The 24522-nt window shown below is 66.0% G+C and overlaps 1 protein-coding gene across 1 annotated transcript in view; it reads right to left on the bottom strand.

Annotated features, from left to right (window-relative positions):
* The window catches only part of NCOR2 (nuclear receptor corepressor 2), a 159203-nt gene that overhangs the window by 94243 nt on the left and 40438 nt on the right, over nt 1–24522 (bottom strand). The window contains exons 3-7 of the mRNA XM_054594180.1: nt 19563–19761; nt 13148–13275; nt 11720–11897; nt 6661–6840; nt 2779–2892 (exon numbers count right to left, since the gene is read on the bottom strand). Of these exons, the coding sequence (XP_054450155.1) occupies nt 2779–2892; nt 6661–6840; nt 11720–11897; nt 13148–13275; nt 19563–19667 (705 nt within the window). The 5' untranslated portion in view covers nt 19668–19761. The remainder of the gene's footprint in view (nt 1–2778; nt 2893–6660; nt 6841–11719; nt 11898–13147; nt 13276–19562; nt 19762–24522) is intronic.

Here is a 24522-nt window from a genome sequence, read left to right as displayed (position 1 = left end):
CCGGCCTGCCCCTCGGCCTCCCGCCCCTCCATCTGCGTGCACCTGCCCTGCCTGCCCGTGCACGCAGCTCCTGGGAGGCAGGGAGAGCCTGGCTCAGTCGCCCCCCACCGCCCTCCCGCGGGCGGGCGCCTTGCTCACGCGCCCCGAATGGATAATGAGCCGGAGTCCAACAGGCAGCAAAGCCGGGCGGCCCTGCCTGGCAGGGAGGCTTCGTTTTCCAGCCAGTGCGGCGGGCGTTGAGAGACAGGCCCTACTGGCCGCCTCTCAGAGGCACCGGCGGGAGGAAGGAGGATTAAAATTTAATCCCATTGATCCCCAAGGGGAGGGGTGGTGAGTCCTGGCTGCTCCTGCCAAAGGCAGCCAGGGGCCTCTGCCCACCCAGCCTCCTGCCCTGGGGGCTCTGCCCAGGCAGATGGACGCCCCCCCCCGCCGATCTCCACTGGGAATAGGGGCCAGCCCCCAAAACCAGAGGACTGCTGCCGGGGGAGTCCCCCCTCCCCTCAGCCCTCCTTCACGTGTTCAGAAAACATTCCCTGAGCACCCACAACGAGCCAGGCACTGTCCTGGGTGCTGGGGGCCTAGCCGAGGGGGATGAGACAGGGACCCCTTGTCCTCAGGGAGCTTCCGTTCACGATAAGCAGAACAAACACAAAACGTGAATCACGCCCCGTAGGAACAGGGGTGAAGCAGGGAATGAAAGCCAGAAAGAGGACAAATGGGGTTGAGGGGTCTGCAGGAGGAAGCACAAGGTCAAAAGGGGCCGTGCTGAAGGAGCGGGCGCGGGACCCGGCGGGGAAGGGGCTGCAGCCGACGGCCCCGCCAGGGCACAGGCCCCGGGGCCGCACGCCTGCGCGGTCACAGGAACACCGAGGCCCGCGAGGCCGGGCAGGGAGAGGGTAAGGGAATGAAAGGACGGGGCGGGGGGATGGGGCCAGGAGGAGCCCCCTGCCTCGGACCAATGGTGTGCCCACAGGCGGGGACTGGAGGGTGTGGGTCTGTCCTCCCCACCAGGAGGCAGGGGAGACTCGGGCTGGGGCTGTGTCCCCAGGGCCTAGGAGAACAGCAGGCGCAGAGCGGGCACCCACACGTGGCTGCTGAACAAACGAGTGGGTGGAATGGATGGATGTGCGCGGCGTGCCCAGCGCAGCCGAACGAGGCTGGCGACACAGCCAGCCCTCCCGTGGGGCCAGGCACCGCTCCGGGCGCCGCGTCGGCGCGCCGCATCTCCGCGCCGCGGGAAGGAGGGCGGGGCTGTCGTCACCCTCATTTGGCAGGTGAGGACCACCAGTCAGGGATAACCTAAGCTACGTGCCCAAGCACACGGAGCCAGGAAGTGGTAGAAGCGGGACTGAACCCGGATGTCCGGCTGAAGCACACGCGGCCCCATTGCTCCCCCACGCTTACGATTATTGTGTGCTGCTTGGGGTGTGGGGTTGGGTGACCAGCCCCACAAAGCCCAGCACACAGCTCCCAGGCCCCAGTAGGCTGTCTCGTCCTGCATGTACTGCTGCTTCGAGAGGCGGAGGCGTAGCAAACTAGCTGGTCCGACAGTCTCCTGCCTGGAGTGAGAGCCCCAGGCACCTGTCGCGCCCTCCCAGGCTCCGGTGCAGCGACCCAGCCCCTGTCTGAACCCTGAGCGCTCCGCCTGCAGCCAAGCGCATATCGCACAGCAGAGTCAGCTGGGGAGGGCAGTCGGGAGCTCCGGGCATGAGGGGGACCCGGGAGGCCAAGGCAGGGAAGAGGGGACCCCGTCAGCCACACTTCACCATGTGCCCTCAGACGAGGACAGTCCCTCTCTGGGGCTCCGTTACCTTCCTCATCCATGGCACAGGCAGGGACCTCCACCCCCACAGGCCCGAAGCACCTCTGTGAAGAGCCAAGTGTACATCACTGAAGCTGAGCTCACGGTGGCTGGACAGACAGGGCGGGTGGCAGGCGCGCGCCACCTCTCCAGGTGGGCACCAGGCTCCCCTCCCGGGACACTCAGGGCCGTGGGCATCAGCCCCTGGAGACACCCTGCTCCGGGTGCCCTGCGCTCCTGCCCAAGACCGAGCCGCTGCAGGCGCCCGGCAGCTGCCCTCCAGGGACCCCCCGGAGCCCCCACAGCTATAGACCCCGTGCCCCACCATCCCAAAGGCCCCGCCCAGGGCAAGATGCCAGGAGAGGCCAGTGCTGACAGATCAGGGCCGGCGACCCGACGGACCACGGGTCCAAATACCGAGCCCACCATGTCCGAGCTGCGGGACTTCGAACGAGTCACCTAGCCCCTCCGGGCCTCAGTTCCTCCACGTGTTCAGGGGAAGCAATGCGGGCACCAACCCTCCTAGGACCATGAGGCAAAAAGCCTGGCCCGTCGCCGGAAAAGGAGGAGCTGTTCAGGTCACGTCTGCTGTTATTGTTAATAACAATAACATGACGACTGTCCTCCGCGTTCCGGGCATGTCTTCCACCTGGGCGCCCAAGCGGCCGCTGCCCTTCACAGATCAGCTGGCCCCTGCCACTCCCCTATGACCTCACGCCTACGTGTTCACGCTCACACTGCGCCCCACAGGCCGGCCGTGGTTCATGCAAGTGCCCTGTCTGGGCAGAACAAGACGGGTCTCCGCTGGCCAGCCTTCCCCTCCCACTCACGCACCCAGCTCTGCGTGTGTGTGCAGGGCGTCACGGGGCCCCCTGCTGCAGGTGGGCACACAGGCGCCGGGAGAGAGCCAGACCTCCAAGGCAACCCTGGCAGCCAGCCCAGAGCGAGCAAGGGAAGGGGGGGCGCGCGGCACCTACCCGGTTCTCGTCGTAGATGATCTGCACCAGGCTGCGGTGCTTCGACTCGATGGGCGGCGGCGACACGGGCTTCTCGGGCTCGGGCGGCTTGGCGGCCTCCTCCTCCAGCTGTTGCTGTGGGAAGGAGAGCGTGGCGGTGAGCGCGCCGGCGGGCGGAAGGAGGGGCGCAGCACCCCACAGCGGAGGGGCGGCCCCGCGCACACGGGGCGGGTGGCCGCGCACAGGAAGTCAGGCTGCTAACCATTTCCTCTGAGTCACCCGCGGGGACTCCGAGCCCTGCAGAGGCCCCAGCTCCCCCCTGCGGGGAAGGGCCCAGCACGGGGCCGGCTCCAGTCTCAGGCTCTGCAGGACAGAGCAGCAAGGGGGGCGTGAGCACGCAGCTGAGCCCCGCTGCGCCTCAGTTTCTCCTTCCGTGAACTGGGGCTTCTCACTGTGCCGCCCCGACGGAGCCGCGGGAGGAAAGGATAAGATGGTGCCCGTGTGGCCCAGGTGGCAGCTCGCTGAGAGCCAGCTGTCACTGTCTGTCCTCGGCACCAGGACCGCCATCCTCAGGAGAGTCTGTGCAGACTCTGGAGCGCGGCTGCCCAGGCGGGGACCCCAGTCTGACCACGTTCTTGCTGTGGGGACTTCTCTGCGCCTTGCTCTCCGCATCTGCAGAGCAGGGGTAGTTCAACGCTCTACCTTAGAGCGGGCGAAGCATCCTGCGCTCCGTAAGCAGTTTTTCGTCATCACCCCGATCACTGCCACCTGCCCCATGGTGTCCGTACTGGGCACCCCCCTGCAAACACCGTACTGGGCTCCCCCTGCAAACACCGTAAAGCTCTTCCCTTCCTGCTGCTATTTTGCACCAAAAAGGAAAGACCGGAGAGCTTACGGCGCCGGCCCCAGGTCCCACGGGAGGTCGACACAGAGGTGTGCCATCTGACAGGGCCTCTCCGGGGAGAGGAGATCGCTGCTCTCTGCTCGCAGTGCTCACACAGCCGGCCCGGGACCGTGGAGACAACCGCTGCGAACCCAGAAAGGCGGCCGAGAGAGCACTGCAGAAAGAACCAGAAAGCCCAGTTCCGGCTCCTGGAGGCCCAAGGGCCTGGTAGGTGGAGCCCAGCTGCCTCCACCCCACAGCCACCCCAGGCGGTGGCTTCCAGAAGGGCAGTGTGTATCTGGCAAAGCTTCAAAATCCCTCCAAAAAGGTGTAAAGCAAATGAAGCCAAGAAAGGGAGGAAGTGCACAGCCAGAGCAGGTGGGCAGAGACTGTCTCCTCTCAGTGATGGTGGCACCGAGGAGAGATGCCACAGAGACCCTGCTAGGAAGGCAGCGGAGAATGTGGCCAGGTCGCAGTTCAAACCTCCAATCTACGGCTCGCCAGCTCCGTGGCCTCGGGCGAGCCCCTCCACCTCTCCGACTCCGTCAGCCGCGGAGGGAGCAGGAGCGGCAGTGCTGACCTCATAAGGCCGTCCCAAGGGTCAAAGGACGTGACGCACAGAAAGTACTGCCGGGCAGCTTGAGAAGAACTGGCTACCGGGTGCAAACAAAGCCACGACAGGTTACCGCTCCCCACCCACAGCGTGGTTACCAAGGGCGAGGACGTGGAATAACTGGGACCCTTGCGCACTGCTGACGGGAATGTGACATGGAGCGGCTGCTGCGGACAACAGTCCAGGGTTCCCTGAGAGGTCAAACACCGAGTGGCCCAGCAATATGTCCCCCGGGGGCATACGTGAAAGAATTTTAAAAGCAGGTGCTCAAACCAACCGTGACCACAGATGCGCATGGGAGCTCTATTCACAGTGGCCAAAAGGTAGAAAATCTCGAGTGTGCGTCAGTCGATGAACGATGCACGAATGTGGCCGTGCCCCCCGTGGAATATTACTCAGCCATGAAAAAGACCGGAGCTCTGACACCTGCTACAGCGTGGACGAACCATGAGAACACGATTCTGCGTGAGAGACGCCAGACACAGAGGGTCACGCAGTGTAGGATTCCACATACAGGAAATGTCCGAAGGCAAATCCACAGAGACAGAGAGTCGGCCAGCGGCCGGAGGGAGGGGGAGCGGGCAGGGGCTGCTGACCGGACCGGGGCCTCCTTTCAGGGCAACGGGAATGTCCTGGAACTAGACAGAAGCGGTGGCAGGACAACACTGAGTGTGCGACCTGCCGCTGACTTGTTCCTGCTAACGTGGGTGATTTACGTTCCATGAATTTTAGACCAAAAAAAAGCCAAAGTGGAATATTTTAAAAATCTCCCTACCGAGGGCTGTGCTGAGCCACCTCGCTTACGGCCACAGTCACGGGCACGTGCAGGCGACCTGGAGCAACAGCCTCTCCCCAACACCAGGCCCCGAGGGACTAGAGGCAGCCTTGGCAACGCCTGCTGGAGACCGGCCCGGGCCCGGCCCCTCTCTGGACGCCTGACCCAGCACCTTGGAAACCTACGCTTCGTCCCCAAGGTCCAGGACAGCTGGCCAGAGCTCCCTGACCGGCCCAGCTGCCGGCCACCCCCAAGCCCCACTCCTCTACGCCAGCAACAGCCGTACGTCCTTCAAAACCCACTCACAGGCCCCTGGACGCCTGCACGGGGCCTTCGCCCATCAGCCTCACGCCACTGCTGCCCGTGGCGGCTGCGTGGGCCCTCGACCCAGCGGGAGCCTACACTCCTTACCTGGAGTTGGCCAGGTGGGGCCCCGTCCCCAGGCTCAACCCCAGTGCGCCCACGTGAAGACGGACTAGCAACAGGCCTTCGTGAGCACCTACTACGCTCCGGCACTGCCGGGAGCACAGCAGTGAGCGGGCAGACAAGGGCCTGCTGCTCCGTCGTGAGGAGAAGCTCATGACAAGCAGAGCGTGTAATAAACAATTCGCACAGCGGTGACATCAGCGAGGTGACAGGACGGGGGGGTGGGGGAGCAAACGTTTCCTGTAAAGGCCCGGAGAGTAAATATTTTCAGCTTTGCTGGCTACGGGGTCTCCGATGCAGCCACTCAGCTGTGATGTCATGTTAGGAAAGCTGCTGCAAACGTGGCGTCAACAAACGAACGGGGCTGTGTGCCAATAAAACTTTATCGACAAATCAGGCACGGAGCCCGACTGGGCCCGGTGTGCGGGGCCCTGGGAGGGAGGCGGGCTGACGTGAGGACTCCCGTAAAGGGCGGGAAGGGGGGGGCCGCCTGTGGCGGGGACGGCTGAGCAGAGACCCGAAGCGGCCAAGGCGGGTCACACGTAAAGATCTGGGCAAAGGCGGAGTGTAAGGTAATTTTATATCAATATTAAAAATGAAATCATAGAATCAGCATTACAAATACTTATATTAACTTTGGTTTCCACAGTCACAATGAAGATTCATTTCCAGGGCATAACCTGCTCCCCCTCACAACCTACAGGGGGTGTCGTGTCTGTGCCCATCTTACAGACAAGGAAACTGAGGCAGAGGCCGGAGGCCCAGCCCATTCAGACTCCAGGGCCAGGGCCAGAGTCCGGGGGTACGTCCCCCACGGCGCGGGCGAGGAAGGTGAAGCAGAGAGGGATGGGCAGAGATGGCGTCGGAGCCTGGCCGCTCGCCCACCACTCCCAAGACACCCGGCACTGAGGCCACGCGGCTCTTCAGGTATAAATTTCACTTAAAGTTCAACTACGTCAATAGTTCAGTTCCTCAGCCACACAAAGCACGTGTCAAGGGATCGACAGGCACACGCAGCTGGCGGCACCGCTTTGGACGGCACAGACCTAGAAGCTTCCTTGACGGCAAAGGTCCTATTCGCCGGCACAGCACCACACGAGACGGCACCCTTGTCCAATAGACGTCGAGGACAGAAAGAGGGGCTGGAAACTCAGCGCAGCCGCTGCGCCCCACCCTCTGACGGGCCCCGCCCGCTGCTGCCCTCACCTGCTTCTTCTTCAGCTTGGAGATCTGCTGCTCCACCATGGTGATCTCGCGGTCCACGCGGTCCATGCTTTGGATCAGCTCCTCCTTGGACAGCCGTGGGGGCACCAGCTCCAGCTCGGGGTCGGCGTGCGGGGGGCTGGGCGGGGACACCGGCTCCAGTTTGCCCGCCAGGCTGCGGTCCTGTGAGAGAAAACGGCCCAGGGTCAGCACGGGGCACCCCGTACACACACGTTCGCCTTTGCTGGCCCCTGGGCTCTGCTGTGACCGCTCAACTCCAATGTTGTGTTAGGGAAGCTGCCGCAGACCACGTGGCAACAAACAGACGTGGCCGTGTGTCAATAAAACTTTATTTACAAAAGCCGGCACCCCATGTTCCCAGGCTGGACTACAAACCCCAGCATGCCAGATATCTGCCACAACGGCCCACGTCCCAGCCGCGTCCCGAGGCTGCTTCCCAGCGCCACCGCCCCGCCTCTGCCCCGCTGACCCAGTGCCAGCCAGGTACACGCCCTTCTGGGCACGTCGCCCACTCGGCAAAGGTCAGAGCCGCTCCACCTCCTGCCCGACCTCCCCACCAGCCGTGACGCCCTCCCTCGCCCCTCTCCCCCAGCACGCCTCCCTCTCACACTGACCCCGGGCGAGTCCTCCCACTCAACCACACTCCACAAACACAGGCCCGAGGCCTGGTCCCCGCTGACGCTCCGTGAACTGTGCTTCACGACGCCAGTCCGAACCAGCAAGTCACTGAACACCGCACACAGCGCACACGTGGTTCTGCAAAAAACACACGCGCGCACACGTGCGCACACACGCGCACAGGAAACTTACGAGAACGCAACGCACAGACGCAAAGGGGCGCGCTCGGGGCAGGGGGCAAGGGGGGCAATTCCACCGTTATCTTTGTATTTACCAGTATTTCCCTGCTTGCTCTTCCCTGAGTGTTACCCTTGGTGCAGTAAAGCTGTTTTTAAAAATGTATTAAACAAACAAGGGAACCCTCTGTGGGGTGATTCACTGACTCCATCCCACCAACTGACGTTCACTGGTGCTCGCCTTCAAGGCCCTGAGTTCCAATCCCCATCCCCTCTGTCATCCCCCAGCTCCGGGACCTCAAGCAGGTCACGCACTAACCCCCTGCCTCAGTTTCCCTATCTGCTCTGTGGGACGGCTCCCCCCTCCCAGCCTGCTGTGAGGCTGGAATGCGTTGGTACGCACGGAGCGCTCGGCTCAGCGCCGGGCATACTCCCTGTCAATGCTCCGCGAGCGCGGGCCAGACCGCCCCACCCCCAGCCCCCGTGCAGGCCTGGAGGCGCAGGTGGGCCCAGCCCCCGCCCCCCACCCCGTGCCATCCTCAAGGCCAAGCCAGCAGCTGCTGGCAGGGGAGGCCCGGGAGGCGATTCAGGCTGCTGCCTCCCCGCCCCCACGGCAGCTGCACCAGAGGACAGAGGACACATTATTCCCTGGGACAACTGCGCCCTGGGGGCTGCAACCCCCCTCCCCGCAGGACGCAGGGACCGCGGGCACCTGGCCCCCTCCCACACCAAACCAGAGGCCGCTCCTGTGCTCTGGCACCTCAGCGCCTTTGCACAAGCCGTCCCCTTGCCCTGCCCGCCGCGCCCGACTCCGACGCCGCAGCTCCCTGCCGGCTGGGATCAGACCCACCCTCCCTCCGCGGCCCCAACCCCCAACGGGACCCGCCCCGCCCCTCCGCACCGCCGGGGACGGTGGGGGTCTCCCTGGCAGCCTCGCTCCTGGCTCCGGGTCCTCGGGGTGAGCGGTGGGCAGCGACACAGTTCCTGGAGCCCAGCAGCACCAGCTGCCAGGGACAAGGTCTCCCCTCTCCCCTCGCCCCCCACGAGGCCCAGGAAGGGTGGTAACGGAACACAAGGGAGCGCTGCGGACAGAAAGGCTTCAGGGGCAGGAGACCCGGAACTGCGAGCCCAACCTGGGAATAATCCTCAACATTGGCAAAGGGAAGATTTCTGTCCCCAAAGCCAGCAGCGCGTTGGAGGAAGCAGCTGGCCACCGCCAGGAACAGCTGGAAGAAGGGACGGAAGCTTCCCTGTAAATTCAGGGGGCTGCAGGCTGTCTCCCTCCATGGGCACTTCTCCCGTAAGGTTCAGTCCAGCTCCGCTTTCCTTCCCACCCAGGATGCACCAGCGGGCCCTTCCGTGGCTGCGTGGAGACGTCAAGTGTGGTCTATCCACAAAACACAACGAGCCAAACAACAGCAGCAACGCTGACGAGAAACACCACCACAAGCGCAGCAGACACCTGCTACGACACGGGCGAGCCTTGAGAACGCGACGCTGCGTGAGCGATGCCAGACCCAGAGGTCACGTATCGTCTGACTCCATTGACAGGGAACAGCCAGAACAGGCAGATCCATAGGGACGGAAAGCAGGCTGGCGGGTGCCCGAGGCTGGGGGGGGCGGGGCGACTGCCAGTGGGCATGGAGTTTCTTTTCGGGGCGATGAAAACGTTCTGGAACCAGACAGGGCGGCGGCTGCACAACCCTGGGAATGTACTAAAGGCCGCGGAACCGTGCGCGGTGCACTCTACGTGGCGAGCTTCGCCTAGCACGGCCAGCCCCACGCGGGTGAGCGTGCCCGGGAGGGCACGCAATGCCGTCTCCTCTGCGGTGCCGCGTTTCCCAGGAATGGGGCCTCCGGATGGCCCGGAGGGCGGCGGCTGCCTTCACTTCAGCCCCAAGCCGCAGAGGGGAAACAGCACGCGGTGCCCCGCCCGCCGCCAGGGAGCCGCAGGCACCACTGACCCCATCAGAGGCCCTCGGCGAGCAATGCAGGCCGACCCAGGAGGGGGAGTTCACGGTGCAGAACTGAAGACACAGGCAGACAGAGCCTTGGGCTGGAGCGGCGTCCCGCCCCCCGCCCGCCAGGGCACCTCCACCCAGGGCCGGGGCCGGGGCCGGGGCAGGGGCAGGGCCGTGCCGGGCACTCGGCCGCCCCCGCCACGACCCTGGCTTCCAGCTCAGGCAGGGGCCGGCTGCCCAAAGGCGAGAGGAACAACAGCTCTGGGCCTGCAACGCAGCCTGGAACGTGGGAAGAGGAAGGCCTAGCGTGTCGAACACACCGGGACCTCAGGGAAGGCGGCCAAACCGAGAGGTACACGGGGCCAGGCACCTGAGAGAGCGTCACGTTGCCTGGACTCAGCCGTGCCTGGAGTCAGCATGGCACGGGGTTTCTGCCCCTTGCGGCTGGCAGAGCCCAGCAGACAAAGAGACCTTCACAGACGGTCCTGTTTATGATGATTCCGAAGCCCCCAAAATTTGGTGAATTCCAAAGGAAACTCCCCCACCGCAGGGTTCCAGGGGCCCAAGCGCAGGGACGCATTAGGAAACAACATCTTCACAAGAGAAAGAAACGAGGCTGGGGCCGGCGGCGGGGGGCGGTAATAAAATACCCCATCACGTTCCTGTCTCCAGCGTCAGCGGAATTCCACACAGCAGACGCAAACACATCTGACCACGCTCAGGGCTGTCTCCCTGGCGTCGGTCCTCGCTCGCCCGCGCCGGGCCGAGGCTTTCCAAACGCGCGCAACAGCCTAGAGCCGTTACAGCGGCTGGTCCGGCCAGGCCCCGACACCGCGCCCATCCCCCCGCCCCAGGGTCCAGGGAAAGAGGAGAGGCAGGCAGAGTCAGGGGGACACAGACGTAACACATCACCAGGCAAAAGCAGAGAGAGACATGCACACACACAGAGAAACAGACGGAGGCAGGCAGACAGACAGACAGAGACAGAGAGGGAGTCCCCCAGGGGGCCGCAAGGAGGACGGGGACAAGCACACGGACTCAGAGCCCCATGATGCAAGCCCCTCCTAAGAACCCGCGGCCTGAGCCCCCATCTAAAGAGCCAGCCTGGGGGCGGGGGGCAGAGACAACCGACTACCAGCCCGTTCTTGACGCAACGGGACATCAGCGTGGGGGCAGAGCCCCCCGGTACCGGTCCTGGGGAGGAAAGGCAGCCTTGCTGGCGTGGTCCTGCGCCCCCTTCCCACGCCCCTACCTGTCCGAGACCCACTTCAGGGAGCAGCGGCCCCACGCGGAGACCAGAGGGGAGGCCACAGCGGGACAGCCCCTCGCCCGCCTCCCCGCAGCCACGCGCAAGCGGCCTCCACGGAGCCCGGGACTCCATCTACAAAAGGGGATCGCAGGTCTGACTTCACGGGGCGGGGAAGGCGCTGTATGACGCACAGGCAGCACTCGCTGAACGGACGCTCGTCACCACCACCTCTGCCACCATGGGAACGTCCCTGCGGCGCCAGTTCCCACATAAAGGGCCGCCTCGCCGGAGAGCCCACCGTTCAACCCCATCTGGCGTCAGGCAGAGACGATGATCCAGCAGGCCCGAGGCCCCCCCCACCCCGCCTGGCTCCCAGTCCCCAGGCACACCCACAGTGCTGCGGCAGGATGAGCGTGACCTCACCCGGCAGCTGCGAGGCCGCCCGTGAGCTCATGCGTGTCCCCGTGGCTGTGAAGAAGCCCCACGGAGCCGCTCGCCACGCACGGAAGTGACGGCCATCCCACGGCCGGCCAAGGACGAGCGTGGCGCCTGGCCCGCCCCCGTCCTGCCCCGCCCCAGGCAGCTGGGTGACCCTGGGGACAGGCATCTGGCCCAGTGGCTGGGCACCTCCGTCGGCTTCCTCTGTGTAAGTGGAGGTCACACAAGCCTTCAGACTCAACTGTCCTGAGCTTCCGTGGAAGAGCAGAAACCCACCCCCCGCCCCCCAGCAAGCCACAGGCACTTACTCTAGTGCCCGGCACCTCAGCTCGACCTTCCGTTTCCAAGAGGAGTGAACCGGAAGAGCCCGGGGTGGGGGGCAGGGGTGTGGTGGCCCTGGACACGCTCAGGGGGCAGCTGCCCCTCTCCAGCCAAGAAATGGCCCCCGAGCCGACCTGGCCCCCCACCCGCCTCTCACTGCTCAGCCCAGCCTTGGCTCTTGCTGTCCCCGACCCAGCACGCCGCCTCCTTCCCCTGCACGCAGCCCCGTTACAGCTGAAGCCAAGACCCTCAGGAGCCCCGGCGGGGCGGGGCCTTACCTTGGACAGGTCCTCGGAGCCCCCGGGCTGGCCGCCAGCCAGCACAGGGGACGGCCGCAGCAGGGGGTCGGGCAGCAGCTCCAGGCGAGGGCGCTTGCTGTCGATGAACTCCATCTCCGACTTGCCCAGCTCGGGCAGGTACGAGTGGGGCTCGGGCCGCAGGTGAAGCTCCTGAGACCTGCAGGAGGCGAGGGCACGGGCATCACGTCTCCCGTCCTCCCCCGGGGCCCCCACGGGGCCCCGTGCCCGCTTCAGCCCTGAGGGGGACGGGCCCCCCACCCGGGGCATGCAGGCCCGAAACCCAGACCCGCCTTCCTTCAGGCCACCCCTCACGGACCACGTCTATGGGGAGGGATGTGCCCTGATCCCGCGCACCCTCACTCCGGAGTAGGGCCCCGGGACCAGACCATCAGCACCCGCCCCTCCCCCACCAAGACCCAGACCAGCTGAGTCACAGGCTCTGCATGTAGACAAGACCCCAGCACCGTCAAGTTCGAAAAGCACTGTGGGTCTGACCCACGTGGTGCCACCTGCACCTCACCCACCCAGGGCAGACGTCACCAGCCGATCACGGCTCTCCTGCCACCCAACCCAGCCCCGCCTCCTCCCCACGGAGCCGCCCAGCGCAGAGATGGGCGCTGTCCAGCCTAATCACGCCTGCCTGGCTCTCCTCCGCCCTCCTGCCAGCTTGTGGAAGAGGACACAGCCGGCCTAACCCTCCTCCCAGGGGCCTTCCCTGGCTCCCCCACCCTGCATGTGACAGGTCCCCCGTCACGTTCGGGAGTCGCCGTGCGCGCACGTGTGGGGCGCGTGTCCCGGCTCCACGGCAGCCCCTCTGGGCAGGGCCATCTGTTTAGGTCCCCACTGTGCGCCCACAGCCTGCAACGGGCCGGCCCAGGCCAGACGCTCAGGACGGAGCGATGGCGCTGTCGTCCTCCCGAGCACTCTGGGGCCCGGCCCTACCCTGGCTGCCACACGGGTCGTCCCCTCCCACCGGGCTCTAAGGAAAGCGGGGCCGGCCCGCGGCACCAGACACCGCAGGGCTTGGCCTGCCGGCTGAGGGGCAGGAGAGGACTCGGAGAGCCGGAGACAACAGAGGGAGAAAGGAAAGGGGGCTCCCTGTGTACACCCAGGTGTGGACAGGGCTCTCCCAACCAGAGACCCAGCCCGCTCCCCCATATCTTGGAGGCCCCCTTTGCCCCCCGCCTGGGCCGCACATCCAGAGGCCAGTAAAGCCCCACAGCGGGAAGTCGGCGCGAGGGCCGCGGGTTGCTGCGGGCACGTCTCCGTCCTCGCCCAAGGACAAGGGCGAGCACACAGCCGGACACCCCGGCCTAACACCGATCCAGCGGGCCGCTGCCCCCCACGGCCGTCTCTCCACCCAAGAGGCAGCCCGTGACTCTGGGCCGGCGCATGGGCCCCCCTCACCTCTCGTTCCCGGGCTGGAATTCGGACAGCAGGGAGGGCCTCCTCCGCTGGGGCTGGATGATGGAGCCGGGCGACAGATGCGAGGCGTAGTCCCGGGGGTGGTGCTGGTACTCGAGCAGCCCCACGTCCTGCGGCGAGAGGCCAGGTGAGCGGGCTCGGTGCTGGCGCGGCCCCGCCCCCGAGGCAGGCCCCGCCCACACCTCACCCAGGCCACGAGGCCCCGCGTGGCCAGAGGGCACTGCTGGGGCCCATCGCCCGCAAGAAGTGGCCCGTCCAGCCAAGGCGCCCTGACCTAGCGCTGCGCTCGGTCCCTCCCTCGGCTCCGTGATTCCGCCCATTTTCCAGATGAGACAACCGAGCCCACACGTTAGCAGGAGCGACTGGGAAAACACTACAGTCTGCTGTCCCCCCAGGGCACGAAGTGTACACGGCATCCGCCTGAGACAGGGAGGGTCTGTCCGTGAGGCTCACAGACCAGGCTCCGAAACAAAGGGAAAACCCAGCACGTGTGCCGTCACATAGATAAACAGAGATCAAAGTCAGGAGGATCACATTCAGGCAAAACCCTCCCACGTCAGTAAAATGCCATTCGTTATCCGTTATCATCCAGGAAAAACAAAACGGTAACAAATGAGACAAACAACAGTTCTCAATTTTTAAAAGGAGACACAGAGCCTTTCAAGCAAGACCCAGGACAGGCTTCCCAAGGGCGCCCATCCAAATCGATCGGTACCGAGTGTGGCAATCGATTAGTGATGTCTGGCACGGCGCGGCTTGGGGCAGAGTGGAAGCGCAGCTGATTTATCTTCTTGTTGACGCCTTTCTTCATTCTCCCAATTTCCCATAAAAATCGAGTCTCCCTTGGCTATCTGGCTGGCTTATTTAAGCAGCAATTTCCGCAAAGAGAATCAGGTGACAGCCGGGAGCTGGGAAGGTGTGTGGTTCAGACCCTCTAGACAAGCATGTCAGAGGCCAGAGAGGCTGGGAACCGGAATCGGTGGGTCCGTCAGGCTCCGCGGCTGGCGACGCCGCGGGAAGGGCCTTCCGGGCCACCCAGCGGGGCCTTGGGCCCGAGGCGCCCTTCCGTCAAGCAAGCCTGCCAGGCTCAGGTTCTCGCCTTTGAAAAAGGCGGCTGACCCGCACAGAAGGAGGCCTCCGTGCCTCCCGCCCCTAACCTCCCTTATCTTTCCAAGGTGTCCCCGAGGCTGAGGCCTCCAGACGGCAGGGAAGGGCTCCTCCGCCCCCCGCCCCCGCCCCCCAGGACGTCTGGCACAAAGCGCCAGGTGTTGGCAAACGGGAGGCAAACGGAGAGGCGGGGGCGAGGGAAGAAGAAAGGGCTCGAGGGAGGGAGGGGGGCCTCAGGGATCACTCTGGCGAGGCTGCCAGGCACAGAACCTCGCAGGCACGCACAGAGGTGTGAGAAGAACTCAGCAGGCCATGCAGTCTGCCAGGAGGGAATGTCTCCCACCGGCTCTTCCGCACGAACGCAAAATGAGCTGAGAGGCAGGGAGTGCACGGGGCCATCCCTGGGGGGGCGGGGGGCCGGGCTCCACCGCACCTGCAGCTGCCAGGCAAGGGGGCGGGGAGAGGTGGGTGGTGCTCAGCCGCGGGGGGTGACGGGGAGGGGGGAGGCCACCGCCACAGCAGCTCTCTGGCTGCAGTGTCCCAGGTCAGGAGCAAAGGCCGCCCCCTCCCGGGAAGCATCTGAGGGGCCCCTCCTGTGGGATCACATCACCTTCACTGAGGCCTGAGGCCAGTCTCTGGGGCTGAGCCCTGGGACCCCCAAGGAGCCTGGAAGCTCTACGGGAAGGAAAAAAAGCCCCCAAGAAGGTCTGACCCCGGGGGGGCTCACCGTGATCATGTGTGTGCCTAAGGCAGCCCTGCAGGCACCGCCTGCGCCCCCCTGCAGTGAGAACTCTGAGGCCCAGAGAGGTAAGGGCGCGCCTGGGTCACAGGGAAGGAGCGGGCAGGATCCTGCTGGGAAGAGAATCTTCTCTGCAGCCGGGGTGGGAGAAGGGGCGCTCCCTACCCAGGAGGGGCTGAGGCAACAGCTGGAGAGGCAACGGGAGGCAGAGGGAGAGCTTGGTCCGCTCCGGGTCCCCAGACTCCAGGGCAGGCCCTCCTGCACTGCCGAGGGCCCCCGTCAAGGCAGCTCCCGCCTCAGGGCCTTCGCACGCACCGTCCCCTCTGCCTGGGACGCTCTGCAAGCAGATGCCACGCGGCTGGCCCTCTTGCGCCCTCCACGTTTCCCGTCCAATGTCAGCTCCTCCTAAGCCCTCCTCTCCAGTCCCCCAACTTCAGTTAGGAACCACCCCCCGCCTCAGCCATCCCTCCCCCCACCTCCCCTGCTCTCCGATCCCCCACGAGAACATCAGCGCTGGGAGCAGGGGTGCTTCCACTGTGTTCCCGGCTACATTTCCAGGGCTGAGAAGAGATGCCTGGTGAGCGTCTGCTGAGCGAGCGAGCGAGGGAAGGAACGATGCTCCCAGCCTGGAGGCTCCCAACAAGCTGCCGCTGGGGGGCCACGCCGTCCCTCGGGAGCCATCCCCCAGCAGAAGGGACCACAAAGCACAGGGAGAGACCGCGCCCAGGCGGCATTCGGGAAAGAAGCCCAGGGTCCGGCACCCCAACCCGCCTGCCCTCCCCGCCCCCTTGTGCAGGTCCCGCTCTGGCCAGGCAGGCTGCCCCCCGGGAAGTGCACGCCCCCGCCAGCCCAGGGGCCGCACAGCAGACGTCTGCGTTCCGATGCTTTCCTACGCATCGCCAGGTCGCCGCGTCCCAGCGCACGGCCAGCACGTGCCCTGCTGGCCTCGGCCGACAGCCCCCAGGTCCACAAACCGGGTCACGCGCAGTAGGGCCAAGTATCCGTTTGTGACAAACTGGAAATTAAACAGACCGGCGTTTCCCACAGATTCTGATAAGCCCGGATCCAGGGCAGAAGTCAGCCAACCCAAGGCCAAAGCCAGGCTCGGCACACGGGTCACGTGTCCCTGGCTATACGTCCTTGCCAAGCCGCTTTCGCGAGACACCAGACACAGCGAGCAGCACCGGGTGCCTGGCCTGAAAGCCTGAAGTGTTTACAGAGCAGGCCAGCCCCCCTCCCAGAGAAAACCCCCCGCCATGAACCTGGAGGGGAGACAAACCGTGCCTGCCCTGCAATCCCCATCGCGGTGAGAGCACATCGGCGCACGCCGACGCTGCCCCGGTATCCCGCGAGGGCTCTGCTCACGCCAGCCGACCTGTCCCCGCCACCTCGCACATACTCTCGGTCAACGGATGGGGAAACTGAGGCAGGGGCAGTCATGACTCCCATCCGAAGTTCTTCAGCCAGGACATCACTGAGGCAGGACGTGAACTCAGCTGTCTGGCTCCAGGGCCTGGGCTCTAAACCGCCCTTCTACACTGATGCACAGAGGGGTTAAGCAACTTGCCCAAGGCCACACAGCAGGAAGGGACAGCTCTGGGTTTGCGATCATGGCTGTTTTGACTTTAACACTCATTCAGCACAAGGATGGCTGAAGCTCAGGAGAGCTAGGGGGGTCCAGGGCGCCGGGGGGGAGATGGCAGAACAGAGCTGGGCCAACCAAAGCCCCGCAGGAGGGAGGTGCGTCAGGACCCTCAGTGCTAGGAGACCCCCAGGGCCAGCAGCCCCCCCAGACCCTCAGGGAAAGATGCAGGGTCCTGATGCTGCGGGGGAGGGAAGCGGAGACCACAGAGACAGAGGGGACAGGGCACAGAGCCCCTGCAGGCGGAGCCGGGGTCAGAGGCTCGGCCCTGCCAGCCTAGCCAGAACTGAGCCTTCCGTCGGTGCCTCTGCACCTAACCGCCCCACCCCCCCACCGCCGGCGGCCTGCAGGCAACGCCGACAAAGCTCACGGGCACAGGCTCCCGCGGCCCCTCCTGGAGCCCAGGGCCTTGCAGTCCTGAGGGGAGTGGGCCCGCCCTGCCCCACCCGGAGAGAGCCAGCGACTGCCACGCACATCCCCCACCCAAGTGCTTGCTCAGACGCCCACCTGCAGAGGGAAAAGCGGAGGCTGCCCCACGGGGCCGCGAGAGCAGCTCGATGTCACTCAGCAAGTCAGCAGCAGCCGGGACTGAAAGCCACATCCTGAGGCTCTCTGTGCCCTGAGCACCCTGCAGGCGGTCTCCGGGGCCGGACGGCACCAGCCCAGGGGCAAGCCTTCCTGGAGCGGGCGGGGGAGTGAGCTGAGCCCGGGAAGGTCTCAGGGCCCCAGGGCCCCAGGCCCCCACACTGTCCCCGCAGCCCCGCAGACCTGTCTCAGCTACTGTGCCAGCAGCCAGGACAGGCGGGGTCCCCCGGCCCTCGGAGGGGGCCTCTGCCATTCCGCACCTCCGCTTCCCTTCCCTCCACGCTCTGTCTTCCAAAGCTCAGGCAAGGGGGCATCTCCCCAACGCTGCCTGCCTGTAGAACGCGCTGGTGGGAAGAGGGCTGGGTGGCACGGGGGTTCCAGATCACAGACCCAGCACCCGTCCCCCCACCACCCAAGGGAAAGAGCCTCGGGCCCAGGCCACGCGCCAGGAGAGCAAGACCCCCTCCGCCGACGCCAGGATTCTCGCTCCTTTCAGACGACGAGCAGGGCCCCAGCTGGGCCGCCCCAGCAAGAGGCAGACGGTCAGGGAGCGGGGTCCCTGCCACACCACCCAGGGCAGGGGGACCCGCTGCAGCCGCCAGGGCCGCTGCACACCCCTGGCCTCAGCCCCCGCCCGGCGGGCGGTAACCACGGGGTCCTGTCCAGCCACATCTGGTGTCGCCGACAGCCCCGGGGACGAAGAGTGGAAGCATCTGGGGTCCGCTGGAGAGGACCCAGCTGGGGGAAGGGCAGACGTGGCAGCAGGAGGGCGGGCGGCCCCTCCAAGCAGCAACGACAACAACAACAACGGACTTCACATCAAACAAGCCCAAGGGGTCACGGCGCCGGGCATAGCCGAGGAACCGCACGCAGAGCCCCGAGTCTGAGCCCCAGGAGGCGGGCGCTCTCGGGGACCCCGCTGCGGGCGAGAGACCAGGCTCGGAGGGGTAGCCCGTCCCACGCATTCCCTCCCCTGCAGAATGGTTCCCATCCACGAAACGGGGAGCGCAAGGGGCCCCCGGGCGATCGGGGGGAAGGAGCAAGGGCACGGCACATACTCGGGGCTCCAAACCCCACGCCTGCCCGGGCAGAACTCAGGACACGAGGGCTCATATTTGTTGTCACAACGCCAGATGGCAGTAATAGGTCGCACGCCCGCACATGCCCACACCCGCCCAAGCCCGCTCCTAGGCCAGGGCGCACAGTAGGCACCCAAGAAATGCAGGCAGCCCTGCCTCCTTCTCACAGCGACCGGAGCTCTGCACCCCACCCTGTGCGTGAAATGGGAGAGCACACCAGCTGCTCTTGCCCTGGGCTGTCTGTGAGATCCGGGCCTCCATCCGGGGACAAGGGCAGTTCTCACAACAGGGCTCCAGCGAGCGCCGGCTCTACCGGGCGTCCTGGGGGCCCATCTCCTCAGGAGGCCGCCGTCCGGGGCAGCCCCAGGCTGGGTCAGCAGGTTCACAGGAAAACGTGCTTCGCTCGCCGATGGAAACACACTCCACTGCCATTTCCTCTCTGTCTTGCGCGGAGGGACCACAGGGGCTGAGCAGGACACACGCCCTCCCACACACAGGCCAGCAGAGCCACGGCCACCCCCGCGGCAGGGCCTCACGCCCCTCACCGAGTCACCTGGAGGCCAAACGGGGGAGCCCAAGAGGACCCCAAGAGCCCTCCTGCAAGCACCCGAGGACGTGGTATACAGGAGGTGCCCAGTAACAGATGCCAAGAGAGCAGAACCAAAGGCCAAACCTCATGCAGCTAGAGGTGAAGGCAGGAAATGGGGCCCCACGAGGCGGCGGGCGGAGCGGGGGGGGGCACCCGAGGAGAGTCGCTCGTGAGGGCGCAAGCTCCCCCACAGGCAGGTGGTCCCCCGCCATGAGCAGGACCGCCACCTGGACCCCCAGATCCGGGACTCAGAGACAGGACGCAGCCTGGGCCTCATCGGCTCAGGGCCGAGCACCGGCCCAAGTGGACGAACTGCAGGCCGAGGGGCCGGGCTGCGGGGGCAGACGGACGGCCGGCCGCAGCCCCCAGGAAGCCGCCCTCATCCCAAAAGCTGGGGGGCGGGGGCAGGTGGGGATGGGCGGTCAGGAAGCACACGCAGCAGGTGCTCCACGTTTGCATGCAGATGCCACGGAGGACTCTGAGCAGCAGACCCGGCTCAGCTAACTTCACCAGACGCGCAAGGCCCGGAAAGGCCACGGTGCCCACGTCCCCTCGGCCACGGGAGCCACGCCAGCCCGGACTCCGAGGAAGATGGGGACAGGGCGGGGACTCGGGGACAGAAGAACGCCCCACAGGTGGCCCCGAGCACCCCTTACCGTGTGGGTTCGGGCGATCTGCACGGGGTAGGAGATGCCATGGGGCGGGTAGCGGGGCTCGGTGGCCCTCCACGTCTGTGCCACGGGCTGCGTGGACCCGGACATGGCGGGGGTGTCCGGACAAGCTCCCTCTCGACGGCCACTGAGGGTTAAGAACCTGTCCTCGTCATCTGCTCGCGGGCAGCGCGGTCACAGGCACCTGCGGGAAAAGCAGAGGAGCAGCAAGGTCAGCCGTGGGGCGCCAGTTGCGCCTGCGAGGATGAGCGGGGTGCAGGCCCCCCCCCACCGCCCGCCCTGCCCACGGACGACGCGCCGTGAGCTGCAGGACCTCCGAGCCGCGGGCCAGGCCGGCGGCTGCCCCGCAGGCCAGGTGGGGCAGAGCAGGCCCCAGGCAGCGCGCACAGAAGCCCAGCCGTGGGGACGCTGCACCCCATGCCCCAAGGTGTCCCAAGCCCCCTCGGGCCCCCTCGCCCCTGAGCTCACGCCAGGGTCTCAGCCGGCGGCCAAGTCACTGGGCAACTCCAACAGCACCAGCAGCTCATGGGGACACACAACTGTCTCGGGCGGTGGCCAGGCTGACAACTGTCAGCTCGGGTGGGAAGGAGGCCCCAGGGTGGCCCTCTCTCCGCCTGAGGGTGGCGCCCTGACGGGGGAGCAGGACCCACGTGGGGCCAGCCCAGAGCTGGGAGCAGGAGACGGGACACCAAGGACAAGGAGGGGAGCCACCTGGGCCACTGTAGGCTCCCAGGGAAAGGAGGGGGCCCCGGGGCCACGCCAGACAAAACCCCAAGGATTACCACTGGCCTCACACATGGGCAGCTGAGACCCGCAAAGAAGGACTTGAGTCAAGGAAGCAAGGGAGCCCTAGTCAAAAGCCCTTCACCCAGAAGTTTCCGGGGGACCCCACCCTCCCCAAGACCCTTCTCTGCCGGCCCAGCTTCACGCCCCCCCACCCAGGGTTATGAGGGGCTCCTCTGCCCACGCCCAGGTCCCCCCGACACGCAGCCACTCAGAGAGGCTGTGTCTGTCAGGCCCTGCCAGGTGCAGACCTGACTCCCATGCCGAGCCGGAAAAACCCAGGATGGTGCAGGCGCCCAGCACCCGCCCATTCCCACGTGATGGGGCGGGCTGGGCTGGACGCTGAGTGACCAGGTGAACAAGACACGCCCTGCTTCCTGCCCTCCCACAAACGACTGGCCAAGCGTGGCCACCCTGCCCTGGCACGGGCAACCCGCCCCCCAGAGGTCTAAGGTGGGCAGACGTCAGGAGGGGAGACTGGTCCGGGGGTGATGAGACACCCCGGTCTGGGGGCCCTGCCTGCACCTCCTCCCACCGCATCTCCTGCTACTGGGGACTTGACTTTCCTTTCCGGAACCATCTTTCCTCCCCAGGATCCAGAATTAATCACATGATCTAGGCATAGCCAATCAGATTCCTGCTTCCCCTGGACCAGGGATTGGTTCAGGGATGGGCATGTGATCCACTCTGAGCCAATGGGAGTCCATCCGGAGCTTTCGGCTGGAGGAGCCAGGAACAGGTCCCCTGTCCTGCGGCCCTAGGCTGGGAGGACAGCCTGGAGCTCACAGGGTCGCCCGGTGGCAGGAGCCCGTGGAGACGACGATGCCAACCAGCGGGAGGGCAGGGCTGGGGGCGGAGGGCGTGCAGTCGGGCCCTGATTGCAGCCGGGCCTGAAGGCGGATCCACGCCTGCGCGGGGGAGCCCGGGCGGCCCTTCAGCACGCTTTGCCTTCGCCGGCCGCACCGGGGTTCTCGTCCCTTGCCACCAACAGTTCCGACTCACCCCGGGAAGGGAGGGCCACCGAGGGGGCAATCCTGCCGCTGGGTGCCATCGGTCCATCCAACCCCGAGAAGCCACAGAGGTCCAGCGCCAGGACGGACGCCCCGTGCCCCTTGGGTAGTCACCCACGTGCGCGTTCCCCAGCCGCTGGGACAAGGTGTGCGCTGCTAGCACAGGGACACGTCCTGCTCAGTCTGGTGTGGGCGGGGGAGGGGCCACCCTGCCAGTTCCCACCGGGGACAGCGTGGCATCGGTCCTGCTGCCCAGAGAGCAGACTGGGCTTGGGAGAGGGGACAGGCGCGGCCGCCCATGCTGGACCCGCGTCCAGAACTCCCACCTGTCCAGCTGGCCTCAGAACCCACAGACCCCCGTCGGCCGTCCGGTGCAACAGAACCTTCTGTTCCACCCTGTCCCTGGCCTTCCCGCAGCTGCCCGCCCAGCTCTCCCCGGAGACGAGCCCAGAGCCCCCCAGAAGCGCTGCTCCCTTCCTGGGCCGTGTGTCCTTCCGCCAAGCGCCTGGGGCCACTTCCAAATCACTGTTTGATGTTCTGTCACATACAAGTGTCCTCTAACCTCCTCTGACTAACAAAATGCTGACGAGGGGATGGCAGGCCCCTGCCGGATGCTCAGTCACTCAGTGTGTGGGTGTCAGAGGCCAGGGAGGTGACACCTTTTCAAAGCAGCCCTGAGGAGTCCGCGGCCACCTCCCTGCCCTCCTGGCCTCAAGGCCCCGAGCTGGATGGCTGCCCGCTCCCCAGAGACTCACAGGGTGCCCACCGCCCAGCTTGCGGGGCTGACGCCCCCACCCCCCACCCACCAAGGGGTGGCCGTTCTCGCGGGCAGGCTGTCCCCAAAGCTGGGAGACTCCGGGGACCCCCTGGCCTCTGCATTCACCACGAACTTATTCCATAAACCCAACTTCCACTCCTCCCCACCTCAGTCACATTTCCTAAAAAAATTTTTTAGGAAAACAGTCTGGCAGTTCCTCAAGCCGTTAAACACAGAGTTACCAACTGCTGTGTTACCAGCTCCTGAGCACAAACCCAGAAGAGCTGAGAGGGGGGCCTCTCGCGGAGGACGGTCCGCGTGCCACAGCGGCACCCTCGCCGCCGGAGCGGAGGAACCCAGCCCCGCAGCAGAGGGGACAGTTAAACACGCGTGGTCCCCGTGCACAGTGGAACGGGACTCAGCCGTGAAAGGAGCGGAGCACCGACCCCCGCTACCGCGGGACAAGCCCCGGGAACGCGACGCGGCAGGTGACGTACAAAAGCCGGGCAGATCCCGAGACGGAGCGCGGACTGGGGGCGGCGGGTTTGGCTCCCAGGGCCATGAGGAGCCATGGACGGTGGCGGAGCAGGGCGGCGAGGGCGTGTGACCAGCAGGTGCTGTGCAGGAGTGGAGCTGGCCGGGACCCGTGGGGGGAGGGGCTCCTGGAAACGTCCCCACGCGGGACGATGCTGCTGGGGCTGGGTGACAAAGAAGGAGACTCAACGAGCCTCAGACATGGCCCTGTGGGAGGGGCCAAGCAGACCCAGGGACGGGCCCAGCCCACTTTGGGCAAGATGCCGCGGGGCTCTCGTCCTCCGCTGCTGGGGGGAGCTGGTCAATCACCACCATGTGCTGGGTACACAGCAGGTGCTCAATGAGGAGAACTCAGCAAGGTCCGGGCTGCCAGGAGAAAGGGCAGTGCTTTGGCAAGGTTAAGGACCCCCTTGCAGGTGGCACGGGACGCAAGCTTCAAACCACGGCACCAGGGCACCAGCCCCATCGCCCACAGAGCCGGTCAGCGGAGGGCCAGGTGGGAGGCAGGGGCTCCCCGCACGGACCTCTCCGCTCCTCGCAAGCTACGGGCTGATGGGGCAGCACCCCGTGACCCTGCTAACCCCACCCTCCCCGGTTCCCGCCCACGGTGCAGCGCTGGTGAGCGTCCCCAGGGTGGAAGTGCGCTGCGCGGCTGGGACTTCGTGCCCGCCTGGCTCTCTGCTGGACCCTGCAGCCGATCACAGCGCGGGGCCCACAGCAGGTGCTCGACGAGGGACTCTGTCCAGCAGAGGCGAGGTCCAAGACGCCCACGTAGGCCCATCTCCCCCACTGGGCAGACGCTCCTTTTGGGGGGCGGGGGATCCTGCCCCCACACTCCTCTCCAGCCCCAGGGAGGACGGTCGCAGCCACACCGAGACGCATTCCACAGACTTTCCACGTCCTGGGCAGCCCGGCTCTGGGCTGGGGAGGCTGGGGCAGCTGGCGTTACAGCTGGGATGCCTCTGGCCGGGGGCGGGAGGCCGGGGGCCGGGGGAGGCGCCCGTTAAAGGTGACGGAACGGCTGAAATGAGCCTGGGAGCCTAGACCCGAGCCCGCGCTGGGGATGAGACAAAAGGTGAGCTGTCCGCGCCCCGCGGGCCTGTAATTCTCTTGGAACCAATGGGCACCAACACTGACCTGGTCACAGATGGGGGAGTCTCCGAATTAAAACTCAGCGGCCAGGCAGGGGCAAAGCACAGGCACACGCCTGCACGCCCGGCAGAGCCCCCGGTGCCTGGAGCAGCCACGGCCGGCCCGCCGCAGGCCCGACCCGCCAGCTCCCTCGCCGCGGGCTCCTCCGCACCCAGCACAGGGTCTGACACACAGGGGCTGCCCCACGCTCGTTTCTCCCGAGAGCCGACTCCCGCACGAGGGGCATGGTGCGTGGAGCGCAGTAGGCGTACAGGCTTCCTCGAGCTGCCGTGGCAAACAGGCCTGAACTGGGGGGCTAAAAGCAGCAGGGACGGATTCTCTCCCAGCTCTGGAGGCCAGAAGCCCAGACCAAGGTGCCGGCAGGGCCGCGCGCCCTCCGGAGGCTTGGGGGCGGGTCCCGCCTGGTCAGCTCCTGGGGGCCCCGGGCACCCCTGGACCCGTGGCGCGGCGCTCCCGCCTCTGCCTCCATCGTCCCGGGGCCTTTTTAACACCGCGCCTCTGTGTCCTCGCTGCCACGCTCTGTCCTCTCGGTGGCTTTAGGGCCTTCTCCACTCGAGTCACCACCTCCTCTTAACCAATTCCCTCAGCAAAGACCGTCGCTAAACAAGGTGCCTGTGCAGGTTCCAGGCAGCAGGGAGTCGAGGGGACACTATTTAACCCCACAGAGCAGGGGCTCCATCAACGTTGGTTTTGTGCACCTGCCACACTG

This window comes from Pteronotus mesoamericanus, unplaced genomic scaffold (assembly GCF_021234165.1).
Source record: "Pteronotus mesoamericanus isolate MK-2021 breed Mesoamerican mustached bat unplaced genomic scaffold, CSHL_Meso_final scaffold_507, whole genome shotgun sequence".
Taxonomy (NCBI): Eukaryota; Metazoa; Chordata; class Mammalia; order Chiroptera; family Mormoopidae; genus Pteronotus; species Pteronotus mesoamericanus.
The sequence above is the reverse complement of the archived record's forward strand: the minus strand, read 5'-3'. Positions and strand labels throughout refer to the sequence as shown.